Source organism: Dipodomys merriami, unplaced genomic scaffold, assembly GCF_024711535.1.
Source record: "Dipodomys merriami isolate MVZ:Mamm:240054 unplaced genomic scaffold, mDipMer1.0.p SCAF_16, whole genome shotgun sequence".
In the NCBI taxonomy this organism is placed as follows: domain Eukaryota; kingdom Metazoa; phylum Chordata; class Mammalia; order Rodentia; family Heteromyidae; genus Dipodomys; species Dipodomys merriami.
In genome coordinates, this window is record NW_027202937.1 from 12,215,324 (window position 1) to 12,232,828 (window position 17,505).

General features: G+C 47.8%; 1 protein-coding gene and 1 pseudogene across 1 annotated transcript; both read right to left on the minus strand.

Annotated features, from left to right (window-relative positions):
* Positions 1-98: 98 nt before the first annotated feature.
* LOC138827931 (V-type proton ATPase subunit G 1 pseudogene) lies at positions 99-2,657 on the minus strand (annotated as a pseudogene).
* Positions 2,658-7,274: 4,617 nt separating this feature from the next.
* Positions 7,275-17,388, minus strand: LOC138828292 (HLA class I histocompatibility antigen, B alpha chain-like). The gene is made up of 8 exons (XM_070024290.1): positions 17,068-17,388; positions 13,107-13,400; positions 9,497-9,772; positions 8,729-9,004; positions 8,485-8,601; positions 8,039-8,071; positions 7,866-7,913; positions 7,275-7,707 (listed from the first exon to the last, which is right to left on the minus strand). The coding sequence occupies exons 1-8, from the start codon at positions 17,117-17,119 to the stop codon at positions 7,703-7,705; spliced, it is 1,101 nt and encodes a 366-aa protein (XP_069880391.1). The 5' UTR covers positions 17,120-17,388; the 3' UTR covers positions 7,275-7,702.
* Between the last annotated feature and the right edge of the window lie 117 nt (positions 17,389-17,505).

Consider the following 17,505-nt stretch of genomic DNA (forward strand, 5'->3'; position numbering starts at 1 on the left):
CTTACCCAGAATAGACTGTTTAAGGCTGGCTGCTGCTTTGTACCTGTTACAAATCACCACTTACTACTTTTGTATAGATAAAGCCCCTGACTATTTAGAAGGTGTGAGGGAAAACATTCCTTGATCCCTTCTTTCTTCATAGCATTATACTTTTTGGTTTGATCCTATTAAGAGCTAAGAAAGAAAAAGTGACACCCATTGCTTGAACTGAAAGGCCTAGGAAAACAGACAACATATACTCATTGAATCCCTGAGAAATAAGAGGCAAAAAGATGACCCTTTGGATAAATACCAAATTTATACAAAGAACCTAGACTGGCTACTCTGCAAACAGTGCAGGGACCTGCTACAGCGTCCAGAAATGATGGAATGTCTCCCAGAACAGAGCAGAGGGCGTCTACCCACCACCCACAGAAAGGAGCTTCTCCTGTCCTATCCATGGATGTGACAGTGCTTGCGGATTTCTGATTGGATGTCACACACAAAGGCTAAGAGGTGTTCTAGAACTTGCTCCCTGTTCTGCTGGAAGTCATTCTAGAGGATGCTTTTCTTCTCCTTGGTCTCCTCCTCCTGACTGCTGCAACTGCCATGGGATCCCAGTGCCCAGCTTCCTTGGCCTTGAACTCTACCTCCCTCTGCAGGCCGTGCTGTGCCATTTCAGCCTGGGCTTCCCTCTGGCCTGCCTTACCCTTTGGTTCTTTAGTTTGTGGGCCTTGGACACCTTCTGCATGGCATGCATCTCAGCCTGCAGCAGCTGCTGAATCCCCTGTGACTCACCAGCCACCGTGGACAGGACACAGAGGCAGAGCAAAGGCCCTACTAAATATTATGGTGCATCTTAGCTAATTCATTCTCTGTATGTGGTCACAAAAGTAGCTGTGGATGACCGGGAATGAAGGCATTTGTATTAAGCAGGGATCTCTTTCTCCACTCCTTGATTCATGCCACTATGACAGTGTTTAACATTTGTCAGTTTGTAATGGGAGAATTTCCTTTTAAGTATTTTTTGTTTTCTTTTTCCTTTTATTATTATTTTTTATTTTTTTCATTTATTTATTTTTTTTTGGGGGGGTTCAGTTGTGGGGCTTGAACTCTGGGCCTGGACGCTGTCCCTCAGCTCTTCAGCTCAAGGCTAGCGCTCTACCACTTAAGCCGCAGCGCCACTTCCGGCTTTCTTCTTTTTGCTTATGTGGTGCTGAGGAATCTAACCCAGGGCCTCAGGCATGCAAGGCAAGCGCTCTACCACTGAGCCACCTTCCCAGCCTCTCCTTTTATTTTTTGTAGGTCAGAGAACACTGATGTGTCATGTCAAACACAATGACTTTGCTCCTGAAGGCACAGTGTCCTGTCCTAACGTTTCCTGCAGTCTTGAGAGAGATGATTGCTGATGAAACACAAGTTGTGGATGTGAAGACAACAGCAGCTCAGCCCATCTCAGCCATCCTGCCCCATCTTCAGGATTACAGAGAGTGTAGCCTTGGTGTTGAATCTGAAGAACTGAAGTCTTTTTTTTTTCTTGGTTGGTTGTGGTGCTTGAACTGTGGGCCTGAGCGCTGTCTCTGAGCTCTTCAGCTCAAGGCAAGCACTCTAACACTTGAGCCACAGTTCATTTCTGGTTTTCTGGTGCTTATTGGAGAATAGAGACTTAGGGACTTTCCTGCCCTGGCTGGCCTTAAACCATGATCCTCAGACCTTGCCTCCTGAGTACCTAGAATATAGGAGTGAGCCACTGGCCCCTGAATTTTTTTTTTCAGACCTGAGGTTTGAATTCAGGGCTTGGGCTCTGTGGTTGAGCTGCTGCTCCTGCTTCCTTCTCCTCCTCCTCCTCCTCCTCCTCCTCCTCTTCCTCCTCTTCTTCCTCCTCCTCCTCTTCCTCCTCTTCTTCCTCCTCCTCCTCCTCCTCCTCCTCCTCCTCCTCCTCCTCCTCTCCCATCTTCTTCTTCTTCTTTTTCTCAAGGCTAGCACTCTACTACTTCAGCCACAGTGCCACTTCCGGCTTTTTCTATGTATGTGGTACTGTGTTGTACCAAAGCTTCATGCATGCTAGGCAAGTACTCTACCACTAAGCAACATTCACAGCCTCCAACTCTTTTTTATATTAAAATTCCTACCAATAAACCTAACCAAGAAGAAGAAAGACCTCTACTATGAAACAAAAGGAGTTGATGGGAAAGACCTCCCATGTTCATGAATGGGCAGAGTTAAAACTGTTGAACTGCTTGGGTTTTTAGGAAGAGAAGTGGTGCTGTGGCTCAAAATGAGAGCGCTAGCCTTGAGTACAAAAGCTCAGAGACAGCGTCCAGGCCCTCAGTTCAAGTCCAGGACAACCTCCAGCCATCAAAACAGAAAAAAAAAAAAAAAAGAAGGAAGAGAAGGGCAAGGAACTGGTTGGAATGAGCCTGTGTGAATCCTCTGTAGCTGTCAGGTTTAAGGAACATCTAGTTGGTTGCTCTTTGGCCCTGAGACAAGTAGGGTTAAGGATTAGAGACTCAGCAATTGAATCTGGTGTGTTGGATAATTTGCATATCCCCAGAGCTGGGATTACAGGCATGTGCCATCACACCTGCTGTACCACACTGACTCAGGATCTGCCCTGAGTCTGGGTGAAAGTTCTGCCAAGCCCAGAGCCAGCTAAGTAAAGCTGCCCCTGCTTCCATGCTGACATCTCACAGCATGATGTCTACTCAAGGCAGCAAAGGCTGACACATTTCACTAAAACAGGAGGTAAGAGGAGATCTTTTACTTATCTTTCTCTGTGACTCTGTCAGTGTCTTTATCTCTCCCTCCTCTCTCTCTCTCCATCTGTCTTGAACCTAGGGCTTCTTACAAACTGAGCTTGCTTGCCTAGCTGGCACTCTACTACTAGAGCCACAAGTCGAGCCCAGCCTTTTTACTGGTTACTTGAAGATGAAATCTCTCAGATTTTACTGCCCATGCTGGCTTTGAACTATGATCCTCACATCTCAGCCTCCTCAGTAGCTAGGATTCCAAGTGTGAGCCAGCTGTGTGTAGCTGGTGCATATTTTTCTTAGTAATCTCAGTAAGATATGCTTCACATAAAACCTTTTTAATCCATCAGCATTAACTAATTCACAGTATTATAAAAATTAATCATATTATATTTCACTTCAATAGTATTAATATAGCATAAATTGTACTATTTTATTTGCATTACTATATATTTTCTCCTTCCTGGGGCTTGAACTGAGGGCCTTGGCACTGTGCCTGATCTTCTTTGGCTCAAGGCTAGGCTAGCAGTCTACACTTATACCACAGTCTACCTCAGCTTTTTCTAGTACTTTATTGGAGATCATAGCCTTTCTTTTCAGGGCTGAATCACAAACCTCAGATCTGAACCTCCTGAATGCCTAGGATGACAGCTGTGAGCCACCAGCCCCTGGTTGGTTGTCAGGATTATAAAGCTAACTACTCAGCAGGCTGAGTGCAGAGGTATCAACGTTTGAGACCAGCCTGACCAGAAAAGTTGAAGAGACTCTTTCTCAACAATTACACGAATATATAATAGGACTGCACGTGAGTGTCAAGGGGGAGAGCACCAGCCTAGCAAGCTGGACACCTGAGTTCCAGCTCCAGAAACACCGCCCCTCCGCGGCCTGGCCTTCAAAGGGCAGGTGGCGCCCTCTAGCGTCGCGGCTCCCGCACAGCCCTGGTTGCCAGCTTTGCAGTTCTGTTGAGGGGCAGATGCCAGCTTCACTTTCACTGTGGCCACTGATGCCTTCCTCTGCCTAGGCGGCAGGTCGGTTCCCGCTGACTTCAGATGCCCACGGCCCTCGCCCTCGCCTCCCCGCCACTTCCACTCTTCAGGACTTCCTTACCCGGCTGATTCCTAACCACAATCTTCAGATCTCAGCCTCCTAGGTAACTAGAATTAGTGATGTGAGCCACCAGCACTTAGCTCAGACCTGAATGTTTTAGTCCTATCAATAAATTAGATGTCAGGAAAAGCTTTGAGGGATGGGAAGGTGGCTCAGTGGTAGAGAATTGCCTTGAATGCATGATGCCCTGGGTTCGTTCGATTCCTCAGCACCACATAAGCAGGGAAAAAAAGCCGGAAGTGGCACTGTGGCTCAAGTGGTAGAGTGCTAGCCATGAGCAGAAGAGCTGAGGGACTGTGCCCAGGCCCAGAGTTCAGGCCCACGACTGGACTTCCCCCCATCCCACCAAATAAAACGCTTTAAATAATGATTTTACCACCCACGGGGCTACTGCACCTATTGAGAGTATGAACTGGAGTCGACCAGACTGGGATCCAAACCCACTTACTGAAAAGGGGTCTCATCTATTTGTTATTTCCTGTGTGAATTTTCTGGGGAAGCACAATACAACCTTGTACCTCCAAATTGGCTTAAGGCCAACAGACTGCCCAAAATTGCACAAATTTCAATTGATGAGAAAAACTGAGCGTAATACCAGCCATATACAAAGCAATGGATACCTATTCCTTGAAAGGGCTGTATTTATCCAAAGGTTTTCTTTTTTCTTGGGTCGGGTCATGGGGACTGAACTCTGGGCCTGGGTGCTGTCCCTCAGTTCTTCAGCTCAAGGCTAGCACTCTACCACTTGAGCCACAGTGCAACTTCTGGATTTTTTGTTTTGCTTATGTGGTGCTGAGGAATCGAACACAGGGCCTCAGGCATGCAAAGCAAGCGCTCTACCACTGAGCCACCTTCCCTGCCCTCCAAAGGTTTTCAAGTACCAAAGCTGACATCTTCCTGCCTCAGAAGTATTGTAGGTTTTTTGTTTGTTTTGGGTTTTTTTTCCTCCATCTGTTCTGAAGCTTGAACTCATGGTCTGGGGGCCAACCCTGAGCTCTTTTGCTCAGGTTAATGTTCTACCACTTTGAACCACAGCAGTACTTGGATTTTCTTATAGTTCCTTCGAGATGTGTCTCGTGGACTTTTCTTCCTGGACTGGTTTTGAATGGTGATTCTCAGATCTCAGCCTGCTGAGTAGCTAGGATACTGGGCATGATCCACCGGAGCCAGGCTTCAGCACTTATTTATATAGTTCTAAATTGATAACAAACACCTACAACAAAAAGCTGGAGTTATATCGCCATCGTGAGGTCATATTTGGAAACTACAGGCCTGGATAGATTAAAACTATGCCCTGGGACATTTCTATGTTTATCCTCTGTGTTCATCTTCATTAAACATCTCCTTCCACTTAAAAAAATGTCAGAGATTTGAAATGTGGCTTAATTGTAGAATGCTTGCTAACATGTATGCAGCCCTGGATTTGATTCCTCCTACCACATAGAAAAAGGTGGAAGTTGCCCCGTGGCTCAAGGAGTGGAGTACTAGCCTTGGACAAAGAAGCTCAGGGACAGGCTCTGAGTTCAAGTCCCAGAACTCGGAAAGAAAATGTCAGGGTTGGTGAGTTATGCCAGAAGTGCAATTGTGGCTCAAAGTGCTCTAGCACTAGCTTTGGGTGGAAAAGTTCAGGGACAGTGCTTAAGCCCGGAGTTCCAGCCCAACAAGTGACAAAGAAAATCACTATCAAAGTCAGTAGTGTAGATCCTGCCTATCCTCCTACCTACTCAGGAGGCTGAAGTCTCAGAATCATGGTTTGAAACCAGCACTGACAGAAAATTCTGTGGGATTCTCATTTTCCAAAAGTAGGAAGTGAACTGTGGCTCAAGTGGCACACTAGCCCTTACCTAGAACAAGGTTAGGGGAAGCACACAGCCATGAGTTCAAGATCCACAACTGGAAGCATACAAAAATCCCTCAAGTGAGAATCTTTTCTTCAGACCCCTTCTCAAAGATGCAACTCAGCAAATCCCAGATATCTGGCAGTCCACAGAACACAGGTAAGATCATGCCCCAAGGACTTTGCACAAGAGGAACTTTACCAACACTTTCTCTAGATATCCTCTTGGGAAATTTTGTCACAAGTCTCAAAAATTCCCTCCCAGGTCATGATGAACACCGGTCCCACAGGCAGATCTGTCCCCACACCCACACCCACACATATCATCTCTGCATTAGCACTGCCTCCTCCTGCCTCCTCCTTCCTTGCTCTGTTAGAGACCCTGCCACCTGCCCCTTCTAATAGCACACATGCTCCACAGGATGAGAGTTCTGACCTCCTTTGACTTTCTGAGGGATTCCAAATTCAATCTGCAAACCAACTCCAAAGTCCTAAGAACCACACTGTTAAGTAGTCAGAGCAACAGCCCTACTGTCTGGCAGGAGATTCCCATCTTAATTTGTTTCTGAGAATGAAGTTGAGAAGAAGGAAGTGTTTTGGTCAGGGTTTGAAAGGACTGAGTCCACCTGGCAGGAAGGGCGGGGCAGAGCAGAAGCACAGCGCCTCTCCTGGCAACAGGAGGCAGAGAAGGGCAGTAACAGTCAGGGCCCAGAGAAAAACACAGCCCTCAAGGAACCCCACAGTGGGGTCCCATCTTTCACAGTCCACCAACTTCCAGAACTCTCTGCATGTTTTGAATTCATAAATGGATGACACCACTCTCTAGGTCAGAGCCCTCGTGACCCATTCTCCTTGGAATACCCTGACACACACATAGATATGAACTCTACTTCCAGGTTCTTTCAGCCAATCAAGATGGGGATCATAATTCCTTCCTGACTCAGCTCTTCAATCCAGGAATTTGGGTGGGAGCAGAGCTGGGATTAACCCGAGCTGAGGGCAGGTGGAGGGAAGGTGGGCAGAGAAGATGCAGAGGATCAGGAAGGGAGCTCACAGGAGAAACCTGACATCCCTCCTCTCTGCTCTTCCCACAGGTGGCTCCCTTGAGGGCCCTGGGGACAGCACAGACCCACACTGGAGGCAGCAGTGCTAGAAGGAAAGCAAGCTGCTCACATTGCCTTTCTCCTCACCACACACACCCTGTGCAAGGCTGCCTGGTGCTTTGGGAGGCAGTGACAGGAACACACCCCTGCTGCTGTCACAGGACACCCAGAAGGCCAACAAGACTCCAGCTCATGCAGGATGACAAGAAGGGACATAATTATGGAGAAGAACTGATGGAGCCTTAGTAGAGGACTCAGGCCTGAGCCTAGTCTCACCTGCACAGTCTGTGCTGTGTCCTAGACAAAGGAAAAGCTCCTCTGATCATAGGTGCTCATGGAGAAGGTTCTAGGCAAACAACACAACTAAGGAACAGGGAAGACAACCCAGGTGAGGACTGAAAACATGACAGTCCAGAATGCACTGAGCTCCTATCCACACCTGCCTGTTCTCAGGCTAACCCTGGCCCCGCCCACAACACAGATCAGCAAACATGAGGATTCTGGAAGTTAATCATGTCTTATTTTCTATCTTAATTTGGGAAATTATTCATTGATTTATTCAATATTTTTCCATGACAACAACGTGAAACACAGACCCACATCCACATTCTATGTATCAGTGGGGAAGCAAGCAGCTGCAGCTCAGAGCAAGGGAAAGTCAAGTCAGGGATGGGGAAGGCCTGGCCCCGCCTCTGCTGGAGCAGCAGGTGGAGGGGAAAGAGACCCAGGTCAGTGTGGGGAGGGTCCTGGTGCTCAGGGCTGGGCTGGCTCCTCAGTTCCTCACAGGAGGCTGAGAGCACACAGAAGCCTGCACACGGTCAGAACCCAGGTGCAGGAAGAGAAGTCAGGAGCTCATGATGTCCCAGGAGGGAGGAGGAGAGGCAGGAACAAATGCTGTGCCTCTCAGACCACACAAAGCAGCTGTGTCACACTGCAGGAGAAAAGAACACGCACAACAATGCAGATCAGTCACTGTTAGCCACACACTCTGAGCAGGCCACTAACACCCAATGCACAGACCCTGCAACTACAACACAGCCTTCCCTGTGCCTCAGCCCTGCCCCCCATTTAGGGTCTCCAGGTTGTCACCTTTTTCAGGGCAGAGGGGAGCATCAGAGCCCTGGTCACTGTCATCTCCTGTGGTGGAAGAGAGGAACTGGTTAGAGAACACAGGCGTCACTGGAGGAATTCCGGGGTGCATGAGCTCCCACAGGTCCTGTCTGCACCACAACAAAGGTCACCTCCTCCCCCATGGCACTCACTTGCAGCCTTATCATAGCCTTCTCTCTTGTCACCTGTAGGAGAAACACCATGTGAGAGGCAGGACACAAGCAGTGCCATGAGGGCCTGGATGAACCCCTAGCCTTGACCTCATGGGAAGTTTCTAGAAATGTGACCATAGAACCAAGGAAGCATCAGGAGAGAGGAGTGCAACAGTTGGGAAGAGAGACCCCAGGACCTCCTGGAGTGTGACCTCAGTGGGCACCTGAGTCCCTGTGGGCCTGAGTGCTGCAATCAGTTCCCATCACCACCCTCAGGAGGGGGAATTTTGTGTCCTTCGTTTTGCAGGTGATTTACAGAAGAGGAGCTGTCAGGCTGGGGAAGGCCCTGAGTGTGCTGCAACTTCCCATTAGGAGTGCAGCTCACACTTCTGCCTGGGGCCTGAAACCCACAAGTGGCCCAGGAACTCAGACCTCCACCTTCCTACCTCCAGTCCTCTTCCTCCACAGCACAAAAACCACCACAGCTACAGTAACCAGAACTGCAAAGGTGCCCACGCCAATGACAATTCCAGTCTTGGGAATGGTGGGCCAAGCAGGCGGCTCTGGGAAGAGAAGGGAAAGGAGGATGAGGGCTGTGAACCCAGCTCTCAGTCCTTACCTGCTGAGAGCTGCACATGCCTCCTGCTGTCTGTGAGCACAGCTGTGCTCTGTGCCCTCAGCCCTGCTTACCCCATGTCAGGCTGAGGGGCTCAGGCAGCCCCTCATGCTGCACATGGCATGTGTATCTCTGCTCCTCCCCAGAAGGCACCACCACAGCTGCCCACTTCTGGAAGCTTCCATCTCCTGCAGGCCTGGTCTCCACCAGCTCCATTTCCTGGGTCTGTTCCTCTCCATCCCGCAGCCAGGTCAGGGTGATCTCCGCAGGGTAGAAACCCAGTGCCCAGCACTTTAGGGTCACATAATGGTTGGAAAGGGGGTGGTGGGTCACGTGGGTCCGGGGACTCTCTGAGGTAGATAAAGTAGAGAGGATCCATGTGCAGCCATGTTGAGTAACATCTGATGTAATGAATGACAGGAGCCAGAACTCCAGCCCCTCCAATGGTGTCATCTAGGTGGGGTCGTGGGAACCCATCCTAAGCTAAGCAGGGACCCAAAAAAAGGCCTGGGAATTCATTCCCAACATCCTCCACGGGCTCCATTTTCTGACTCTCAAGCCTCACAGCTGTGTCTAATGGGAGAAGCTCATGTGTAACAAAACCCCCAAGAGCTAAGGAATGTGCCTACCAGTCTCCTGAGACACCTTGGCCTCCAGGGAGGACTTGGGAAGGTAGCAGGGAGTACTGCCCAGGAGACTCCAGAGGGAAGTTACCCTCAACATGAGCCCCACCCTCCACAATAGAGAGCCACACCCCTGTGCAGGGGTGGCCCTGAGAGAAGAGTAGGGGCCTTGATGGGGTCATGAGGATACTGGGAAGGGGAGCTGGGCGACATCATTACCTGTGTAGTTCAAATTGTACCTTCCAAGCTTCAAATATTTCTTCAGCCACAAGATGCATTCATTCTCCAAATAGATCTTGTCGTGTTCTATGTTGTTCCCAGAGGCCTTCCACTTCTGTGTGGTGTACCTGGCAGGGGATGAGGCTGCCAAGTATTCCTCAGAGTCCATATCCAAGATGAGGTAATCTTCACCGTCATAGCCATACTGCCAGTGCCCGCTCTTCCTGCCATCTTCCTGCAGCTCACAGCCATAGATGAACTGGAGGGTATGGGAGCCTACCATCCCCCCAGGAAAGGCATGTCAAGGAAGTCAGGCAAATACTCAAGGCCTCTCCACCATGGTCCCCGCCCCCTCCCCTCCCCCCACTCCTTCCTTCCCTCCCCTACATGATCTCTTGGCCAACCTACCTTCTTTTCTTTTCCTTCTTTCTTTCCCTTTCTTTTTCTTTCTTTCCCTTCCTTCCTTCTTTCTTCCTTTTTCTTTTATCTCCTTCCTTCTTCCTTTCTCTTTTATCTAAGACTGGGACTCTAACTTGGTATCTGATGCTTTCACTCATGGGCTGATGCTCTACCACTTAACCACTCCTGTAGTCTCTCTCTCTCTCTCCTCTCTCTCTGTCTCTCTCTTCTGGTGTTCTTATCTTGCTGTTGGCTCTGCAATCTTTTGTGCTGGGCTCTAGCATGTAGTGGGAAAGCCTTCATGGAAAGGTAAAGACTGGGGTGTTTTCATGAACTGTGCTGTCTAGATAACACATTCAGCTCTCTACCTCATGTACATGGATTAGAGAATATTCCACAGGTCTCTGCTTTGCTGACCGACTCCAACTATATGTGTGATTTCCTAGAAATAGAATTCTAGTACACAGTGTTACCATAAAAGGACACACTGTACTTCACTTTCCATGAAGTACTCAAGGAAAACAGACTTAGCATTAACAAGCAGTAACTTCTGTTGAAAACTCTAAAGACTTCCAAAGCCAGATAGAACTAACTCTGAGATTGCTCCATTTTGAATTGTGTCCTAATCTGAGATCTCACGGCCCACAGATTTGAGCAATCTAAATCACACTCACATGTTATACTGAACACTACTATACACCACTTATTCCCTGCTTTTCCTTGAGCCCTTTGAAAGTTGGGAAAGTTTACCTGTTCCTTCTGGAGCCTCTGGTAGCAAATGAAGCAGCTTCACTCATCAGGCTTCATTATATCACTCATTGGGGAAGTGTGTGTGTGTGTGTGTGTGTGTGTGTGTGTGTGTGTGTGTGTGTGTGTGTGTGTGTGTGTGTGTGTGTGTGTGTGTGTGTGTGTGTGTGTGTGTGTGTGTGTGTGTGTGTGTGTGTGTGTGTGTGTGTGTGTGTGTGTGTGTGTCTTGGGATTTGAACTCAGAACATGGGTGCTGTCCCTTAGCTTTTTTGCTCAAAGATAGTGCTCTACCACTTGAGCCACAACTCCACTTCCAGCTCTTGCCTGGGCTAGCTTCAAGCCATGATCCTCAGATCTCAGCCTCCTGAGCAGCTAAGATTACAGGCATGAGCCACAAGTGCCTTGCATGCTCACTGGTTTAAGGACCCTTCACAGACTGGGAATGTGTCTTAGTGGTAGAGTGTTTGCCTAGCATGCATGAAGTCCTGGGCTCAATTTCTTAGTACCATATAAACAGAAAAGGCTGGAAGTGGTGCTATGGCTCAAGTAGTAGAGTACTACTCTTGTTCAAAAGAAGCTCAGGACAGTGCCCAGGCCCTGAGTTCAAGCCCCAGGGCTGCCAAAATAAAAATAAAAAATAAAGACCCTTCACAAATGTGTTATCAATTCACAATAGATCAGTCATGGAATTAGTCATGGTACAACAAATGAATGACCAATTCCATGCATTGACCAATGCATATATATATATATATATATATATATATATATATATATATATATATATACACATATATATGCACAATTGGATATATATGTGTGTGTGTGCATGTGGGTTTTTTTCTTTTGGAGGGCACTAGAGTTTGAATTCAGATACTTGAGCTTACTAGGCAGAAGCTCTATCACTTGAGTCATGTCTCCAGTCTTTCTTTCATTGCTTCTCAAATAGGGTGCTGCATTTATACCCAGACTTGCCTAGCCTGGTCTACAATCCTCCTATTTGTGCTTCCCACATAGCTGAGATGACAGGCATGCGCTGCCATTTCCAGCTTTTTTTTTTTTTTTTCTTCCAGTCCTGAGGCTTGAATTCAGAGCCTGGGCACTGTCCCTGAGCTTCTTTCGCTCAAGGCTAGCACTCTACCACTTGAGCCACAGAGCCATTTCTGGCTTTTTCTTTCTATGTGGTACTGAGAATTGAACCTAGAGCTTCATGAATGCTAGGCAACCACTCTACCATTAACCCACATTCCCAGTGCCCACCCCCTTCTTTCTTTTTGGTTGGTTGTGGGGCTTGAACTCTGGGCTTGGGCGCTGTCCCTGCGCTCTTCAGCTCAAGGCGAGTGCTCTACCACTTGAGCCACAGCACCACTCCCAGTTTTCTGGTGGTTTATTGGAGATAAGAGTCTCACGGACTTTTCTGCCCGGGCTGGCTTTGAACCATGATCCTCAGATCTCAGCCTCCTGAATAGCGAGGATTACAGGCGTGCGCCATTGATGCCAGGCTCTTTCTCTCTCTCTCTCTTTTTTTTTTTCAGTGTGGAGCTTGAACTCAGAGCCTGAGTGCTGTCCCTGAGCTCTTTTTGCTCAAGGCTAGCTCTGCCACTTTGAGTCATAGCATCATTTCTGGTTTTCTGGTGGTTTATTGGAGATAAGAGTCTCAAGGGCTTTCCTGCCCGGACTGGCTTTGAATCTTGATCCTCAGATCTCAGCCTCCTGAGTGGCTAGGATTACAGGTGTGTGCCACCAGCGCCTGGCTATAGAATATTGTCATTCATAGACAAGTATAATGATTCTCATCAAACATGGTATAATGATTCTCATCAAACATGGTATAATGATTCTCATCAAACATGGTATAATGGTTCAGATCAAATGAAATGTTTTCGTTCATAGTGAATATAACAGCTCAGATCAGTGGAGGATTTCATGCATAGGTAAGTATGGCATAATGCTCCGATCATAAAGAAATATGGAATAACATCATTTACAGGAAAACAGGTGGAACTGTAGATCATCATGTTAAGCAAAATAAGCCAGACTCAAAAGACTAATATCACTTCGTCTTTCTCACATATGGAATCTAGATTAAAAAAAAAACAACAACAAAAAAGACATGAAAGTCAAAAAGGGACTAGTGTGGGGAGAGAGGGGAGTGGGGTGATGAGGGGTGAGGGGTGAGGATGACCTAATGAAGTGGTGTTTCTGCATAGTAGTTGTCAGGGCTTTGAGGACAAGCATGGGTCCTTCTGCTTTTCTAATTCCTTCCTCCAGCCCCCAAAGATGCATGCTGCTGGCATCTGGGACAGCCAGACTGTGCGATGCTTAAGGTCAAACAGACCCTGATGGTTGAGACCTTGCCAGTTGTCTCAAGTGACAGCTTGTCAGGAGGTTTGCTGCCAGTCTACAGCCCCTGAGGGTGGGATAATGTGAGGTCTGCTTCCCACCACTCTGTCATGGCACATACCTGCACGCTGGGGGTGTGTGGAGGCCAGGCTCTTGCTCAGAGTGTTGTTGTAGTAGTTCTGCACATTTCTCAGACTTAACTGGAAAATGTTCATCCGGTTTATGAAGATTTTAGTCTCATCATCAAAGTAACTCCCGTCTTCTGTCAACCAGTGAACCAGTGGCTCTGCTTTCTCCTTCTCACTGTTATAGCGGATGAAGGGCAGATCATTCACCAAGCCAGTGGCCAGAAAGGCAGGGACTCCTGGACTGGGCTCCGACACAGCCAAATAGAAATACTGCAGAGAGTATGACCCTGCAGTAGGAAGCGTGCATCCACAGTGAGTGACAGAATTTATTGAGTGAGAACTAGCTCCCAATATGTGTATATGTGTGTGCATGTATGTGTGAGTGCTCACATGTATGTGTTGTGCATATGTGCATCTGTATGTTCATGTCCATATATGTGCATGAATTTACATATGCATGCTTATGTGTGCTGTGCAGCTGTGCACACCTTAGGTGCATGTTCATGTGTGCATGCCTGTACTTTGTGTATGCATGTACTTTAAGCATATATATATATGCAGGCCAGTTGAATGTTTACATGTATACACTTGTATGTGCACATTAGTGCCTATGTATGTGTGCACCTGCATATGTGCATGTTTGCATATACATGTGTACTTGTGTAAGTTGAATGTTTACATCATCTTTGCATGTGTATGTGAGTAGACACACACACATGAATGTACAGACATGTGTTTTACCTGTCAAAGTAGCAGAACATATTACATGCATGAGAATCCATGTGTGTGCATGCATGGCTGCACATACATATCAATGTAGGTATATGTACATGTGCATGCATTCATATACACAATGCACTTGGCATACTACACAATGCATATATTTTGTGCACACATGTGTGTGCATGAATATACATGTGCATACAGTAGAAGAGGCAAGACACAGTGTAAAACAGTGGGAACAGAGAACAACCTATAGGTCCAAGAAAATTGTTATTTTTTGGGTGAGGGTTCTAGTCCTATGACTTGAACTCACTACCACTTGAGTCACAGCTCCACTTCTAGCTCTTTAGTAATTATTTGGACATAAAGGTCTCAGGGACTTTCCTGGCAGACTTGCTTTGAACCGAAATCCTCAGATCTCAGCCTCCTGAGTAGCTAGGATTACAGGTTTGTGCTATTGGTGTACGGCTAGCCCAAATGAATTCTAATTCCATAGAGTCTGTGCTAACAGATTTCAGAAAAGGGGCAAAATGTTTGCTTAAGGCCTCATCAGAAAGTTCCTGTGGAGAATGGAGACATGGCTCAAGTAGGAGAGCACTTGCCTAGCATGCTCAAGGCCCTGGATCCAGTCCCAGGGAGAAGTCCCCACAAAGATGTTCTCAATTGAGACAGAGGGATTTTGAGCAATAGATATTTCAAAATACCCTCAGAGTATGGGCTGAGGTCAAAGTTCTGTGAAATAGGATTTTCCTCCAGTTCTGACTGACTGCAGCATCTGGAGCCTGGGTGGGCCCCTGACTCAGGACCCCTGACTTCAGATGCTTCACTGGGAACTGGAGAAAAAAGCCAATAAGTTAGAAACCCTGATAAAGACTCAGAGACTCTAGTCTGCTAGGCAAATACTACCTTGAGCCACACTGCCTGTTCCTTTTGTTGTTGTTTGTTTTTTTTTGGTTTTGTTTTGTTTTTGGCTTTGCTTGGGTAGGCCTGGAACTATTATGCTCCAGTCTCTGCTTCCTGAGATTCTCCTCCTCCTCCTCTTTCTCTTCCTCCTTCTTCCCCCTCCCCCCACTTTCTTTTTTAATACCAGGGTTTGAGGTCATGGCTTCATGCTTGCTAGGTTGGTGCTTTAGTGCCTCAAATGTATTTCTAAATGTCTACTGCTCCAGATCCCTCTATTCCTCAATCAAGATTGTATGTGTGTATCTCTGTGTGTGTATGTGTGTGTTCCTGAGGCTTTAACTAGAGCCTGGCACTGTACCTGAGGATTTTGGGGGATTTTGTTGGTCACGGGACTTGAACTCTGGCTTGGGAGCTATCCTTCAGCTCTTCAGCTCAAGGCCAGTGCTCTACCGCTGGAGCCACAGGGCCACTTCCGGTTTTCTGGTGGTTTATTGGAGATAAGAGTCTCAAGACTTTTCTGCCCAGGCTGGCTTTGAACTGTGATCCTCGGATCTCAGACTCCTGAGTAGCTAGGATTACAGGCATGAGCCACCAGCACCCAGCTCAAATGAACAGCCCGGCTGTTTTGGGGGTTTTGTTGTTCATTGTCTAGTGCTCTACCATTTGGGCCACAGCTCCATTTCTGGCTTTTTTCTTTTTACTTGGAAATTGCAGTCTCACGGACTTGCCTGTTCAGGGCTGGCTTCAAACTGCAATCCTTAGATCTCAGCCTCCTAGATAGCTAGGATTCTAGGTGTGAGCCACTGGTGCCTGGATGCTCCAGAGACTTTTGAGCGCTTATTATTCTCTCATCTGGAATACTTTGTCTCCACCTTTTGGCTACTATTGGTCTTGTGCCAAAGTCTGAACTCAGGGAGGCCTCACCTCTCTTGCCACCTCTCAGCCCAAGAAAGACATACGTATGTCCCAATACTCAAGGAACATCCGTTGATTATGTATTCACTATGTGCTTGGGAATAAATTGTATCAGATGAGTTCTCTTTTTTGTTGCTCATTGCATTCTTAGTGTGTATAACAATACTATATTAGGTAGCTAGAGGGAAGGAGACTTGCTAGGATGAAAAGGATTGTCTCATGTAGTTGTAGGGCAAATATAAACTGTATCACACAATGGTGAGAGCACATTGAAAATCTGTAGGATAAGTAGGCTGGGAGCAAACATCCCATGGAGGCAATGTAGGGGGAGAATTCTTTACTTCTCATGGACCTCAGTCTTTGTCTCTTAAAGTCTTTAACTGATTGAAAAAGGCCTACTCACATGTAGGGAACAACCAGCTTTACTCAAAACTTACTGGTTTAAGTGTAAATCTCATCCCTATCACTCCCACAAAAACATCCAGAAAGTGTTTAATAAACTAGCTGTTATATTTTGGCACGGCCAAGTTGACATATAACATTAACTATCAAGCTGGGTCCTGGTGGCTCACACCTGTAATCCTAGCTACTCAGGAGATTCTGAGGATCTGAGTTGGAGCCAGCTGGGGCAGGAAAGTCCTTGTGATTCTTATCTCCAAAGGCAGGAAGGGGTTGAGTGGCTCAAATGATAGAATGCTAGCCTGGAGCACAAAGAGGCTCAAGGGCAGTGCCTCAGGCGCTGAGTTCAAGCCCCAAAACAGACCCCCTCCCCCCAAAAAAGTAGCCTGGCACCATTGTCTCACGTCTATAATCCTAGCTACTCAGCGGCTGAGATCTGAGGATCAGGGTTCAAAGCCAGCCCAGGTAAGCAAAGTCCGAGAGACTCTTACCTCCAATAAACCACTCAGAAAACAGGAAGTGGTGCTGTGGCTCAAGCAGTAGGGCGGTCGCCTTGAGCTGAAGAGCTCTGAGACAGTGCCCAGCCCAAGTCCAAGCCCCTGACCACAAACAAAAAAGGTGAGGGATGAGCTGAGTTGGGCGCTACTGGCTCAGGCTTCTAATCCTAGCCACTGCGGAAGCTGTGAGCAGATGTCAGTTTGAAGCCTGCTGTAATAGGAAAGTCCATGAGATTCTTCTCACTCGAGAAAGGAAGTGGAGCTGTGGCGTAGTAAAGCGCTAGCCTTGAGCAAGCCCCATAACCGACAAACAAAAACCCCACAAATAAAAATAATAAAGCTCCAGAAACGCCAAATCTGAGTACCCAGGGTGCTGAACTAAGATCCGCCATCGCTCCTGCCAAGATTTTGGGAAGCCACCGCTAAGAAACAAAAGGCCGTGAGGTTCTGGGTGGCAGCGCTCTGCGTCCTCCCCCCTGCCCGCCCTCTCCTCGAGCCTTGCCCGCTCCCTACTCACGGGGTCGCACCGCGGTGAGGACTGAGGCGAGGACCATGGCAACCCGCAGCATCGCGGGGCTCAGAGCCCCAGGAGTCGGGGTCCACACCGCCGACCCAGCCTCCGACGTCAGGACTCAGGAGCGTACCCTGTTGGTTGGTTTCACTTTCATGAGTAGAGCAGAACTTCTGTGCTGTAAGAGCGCTACGACACGTCCGCAGCCCCGGGGGTGGGAGGGGGCTGCCCCAGCGGCAGAGAGTCTGTGTGATCCCTTCCTTAGGGACCCCCTGCACCGTCCTGGCGGCCTCTCTTCTTGTTTTCTTCCTGACCGAACAGGACTTTGCCACCAGTGGAAGAGCTGGTCCCTGGAGATAAGAGTCCATGGGGGAGAGGAGAGGGTGAGGGAAATAGAAAGTCAACGCAAGAGAGGAGATTGGTCAGATTAGCTTTTAAAAAAAT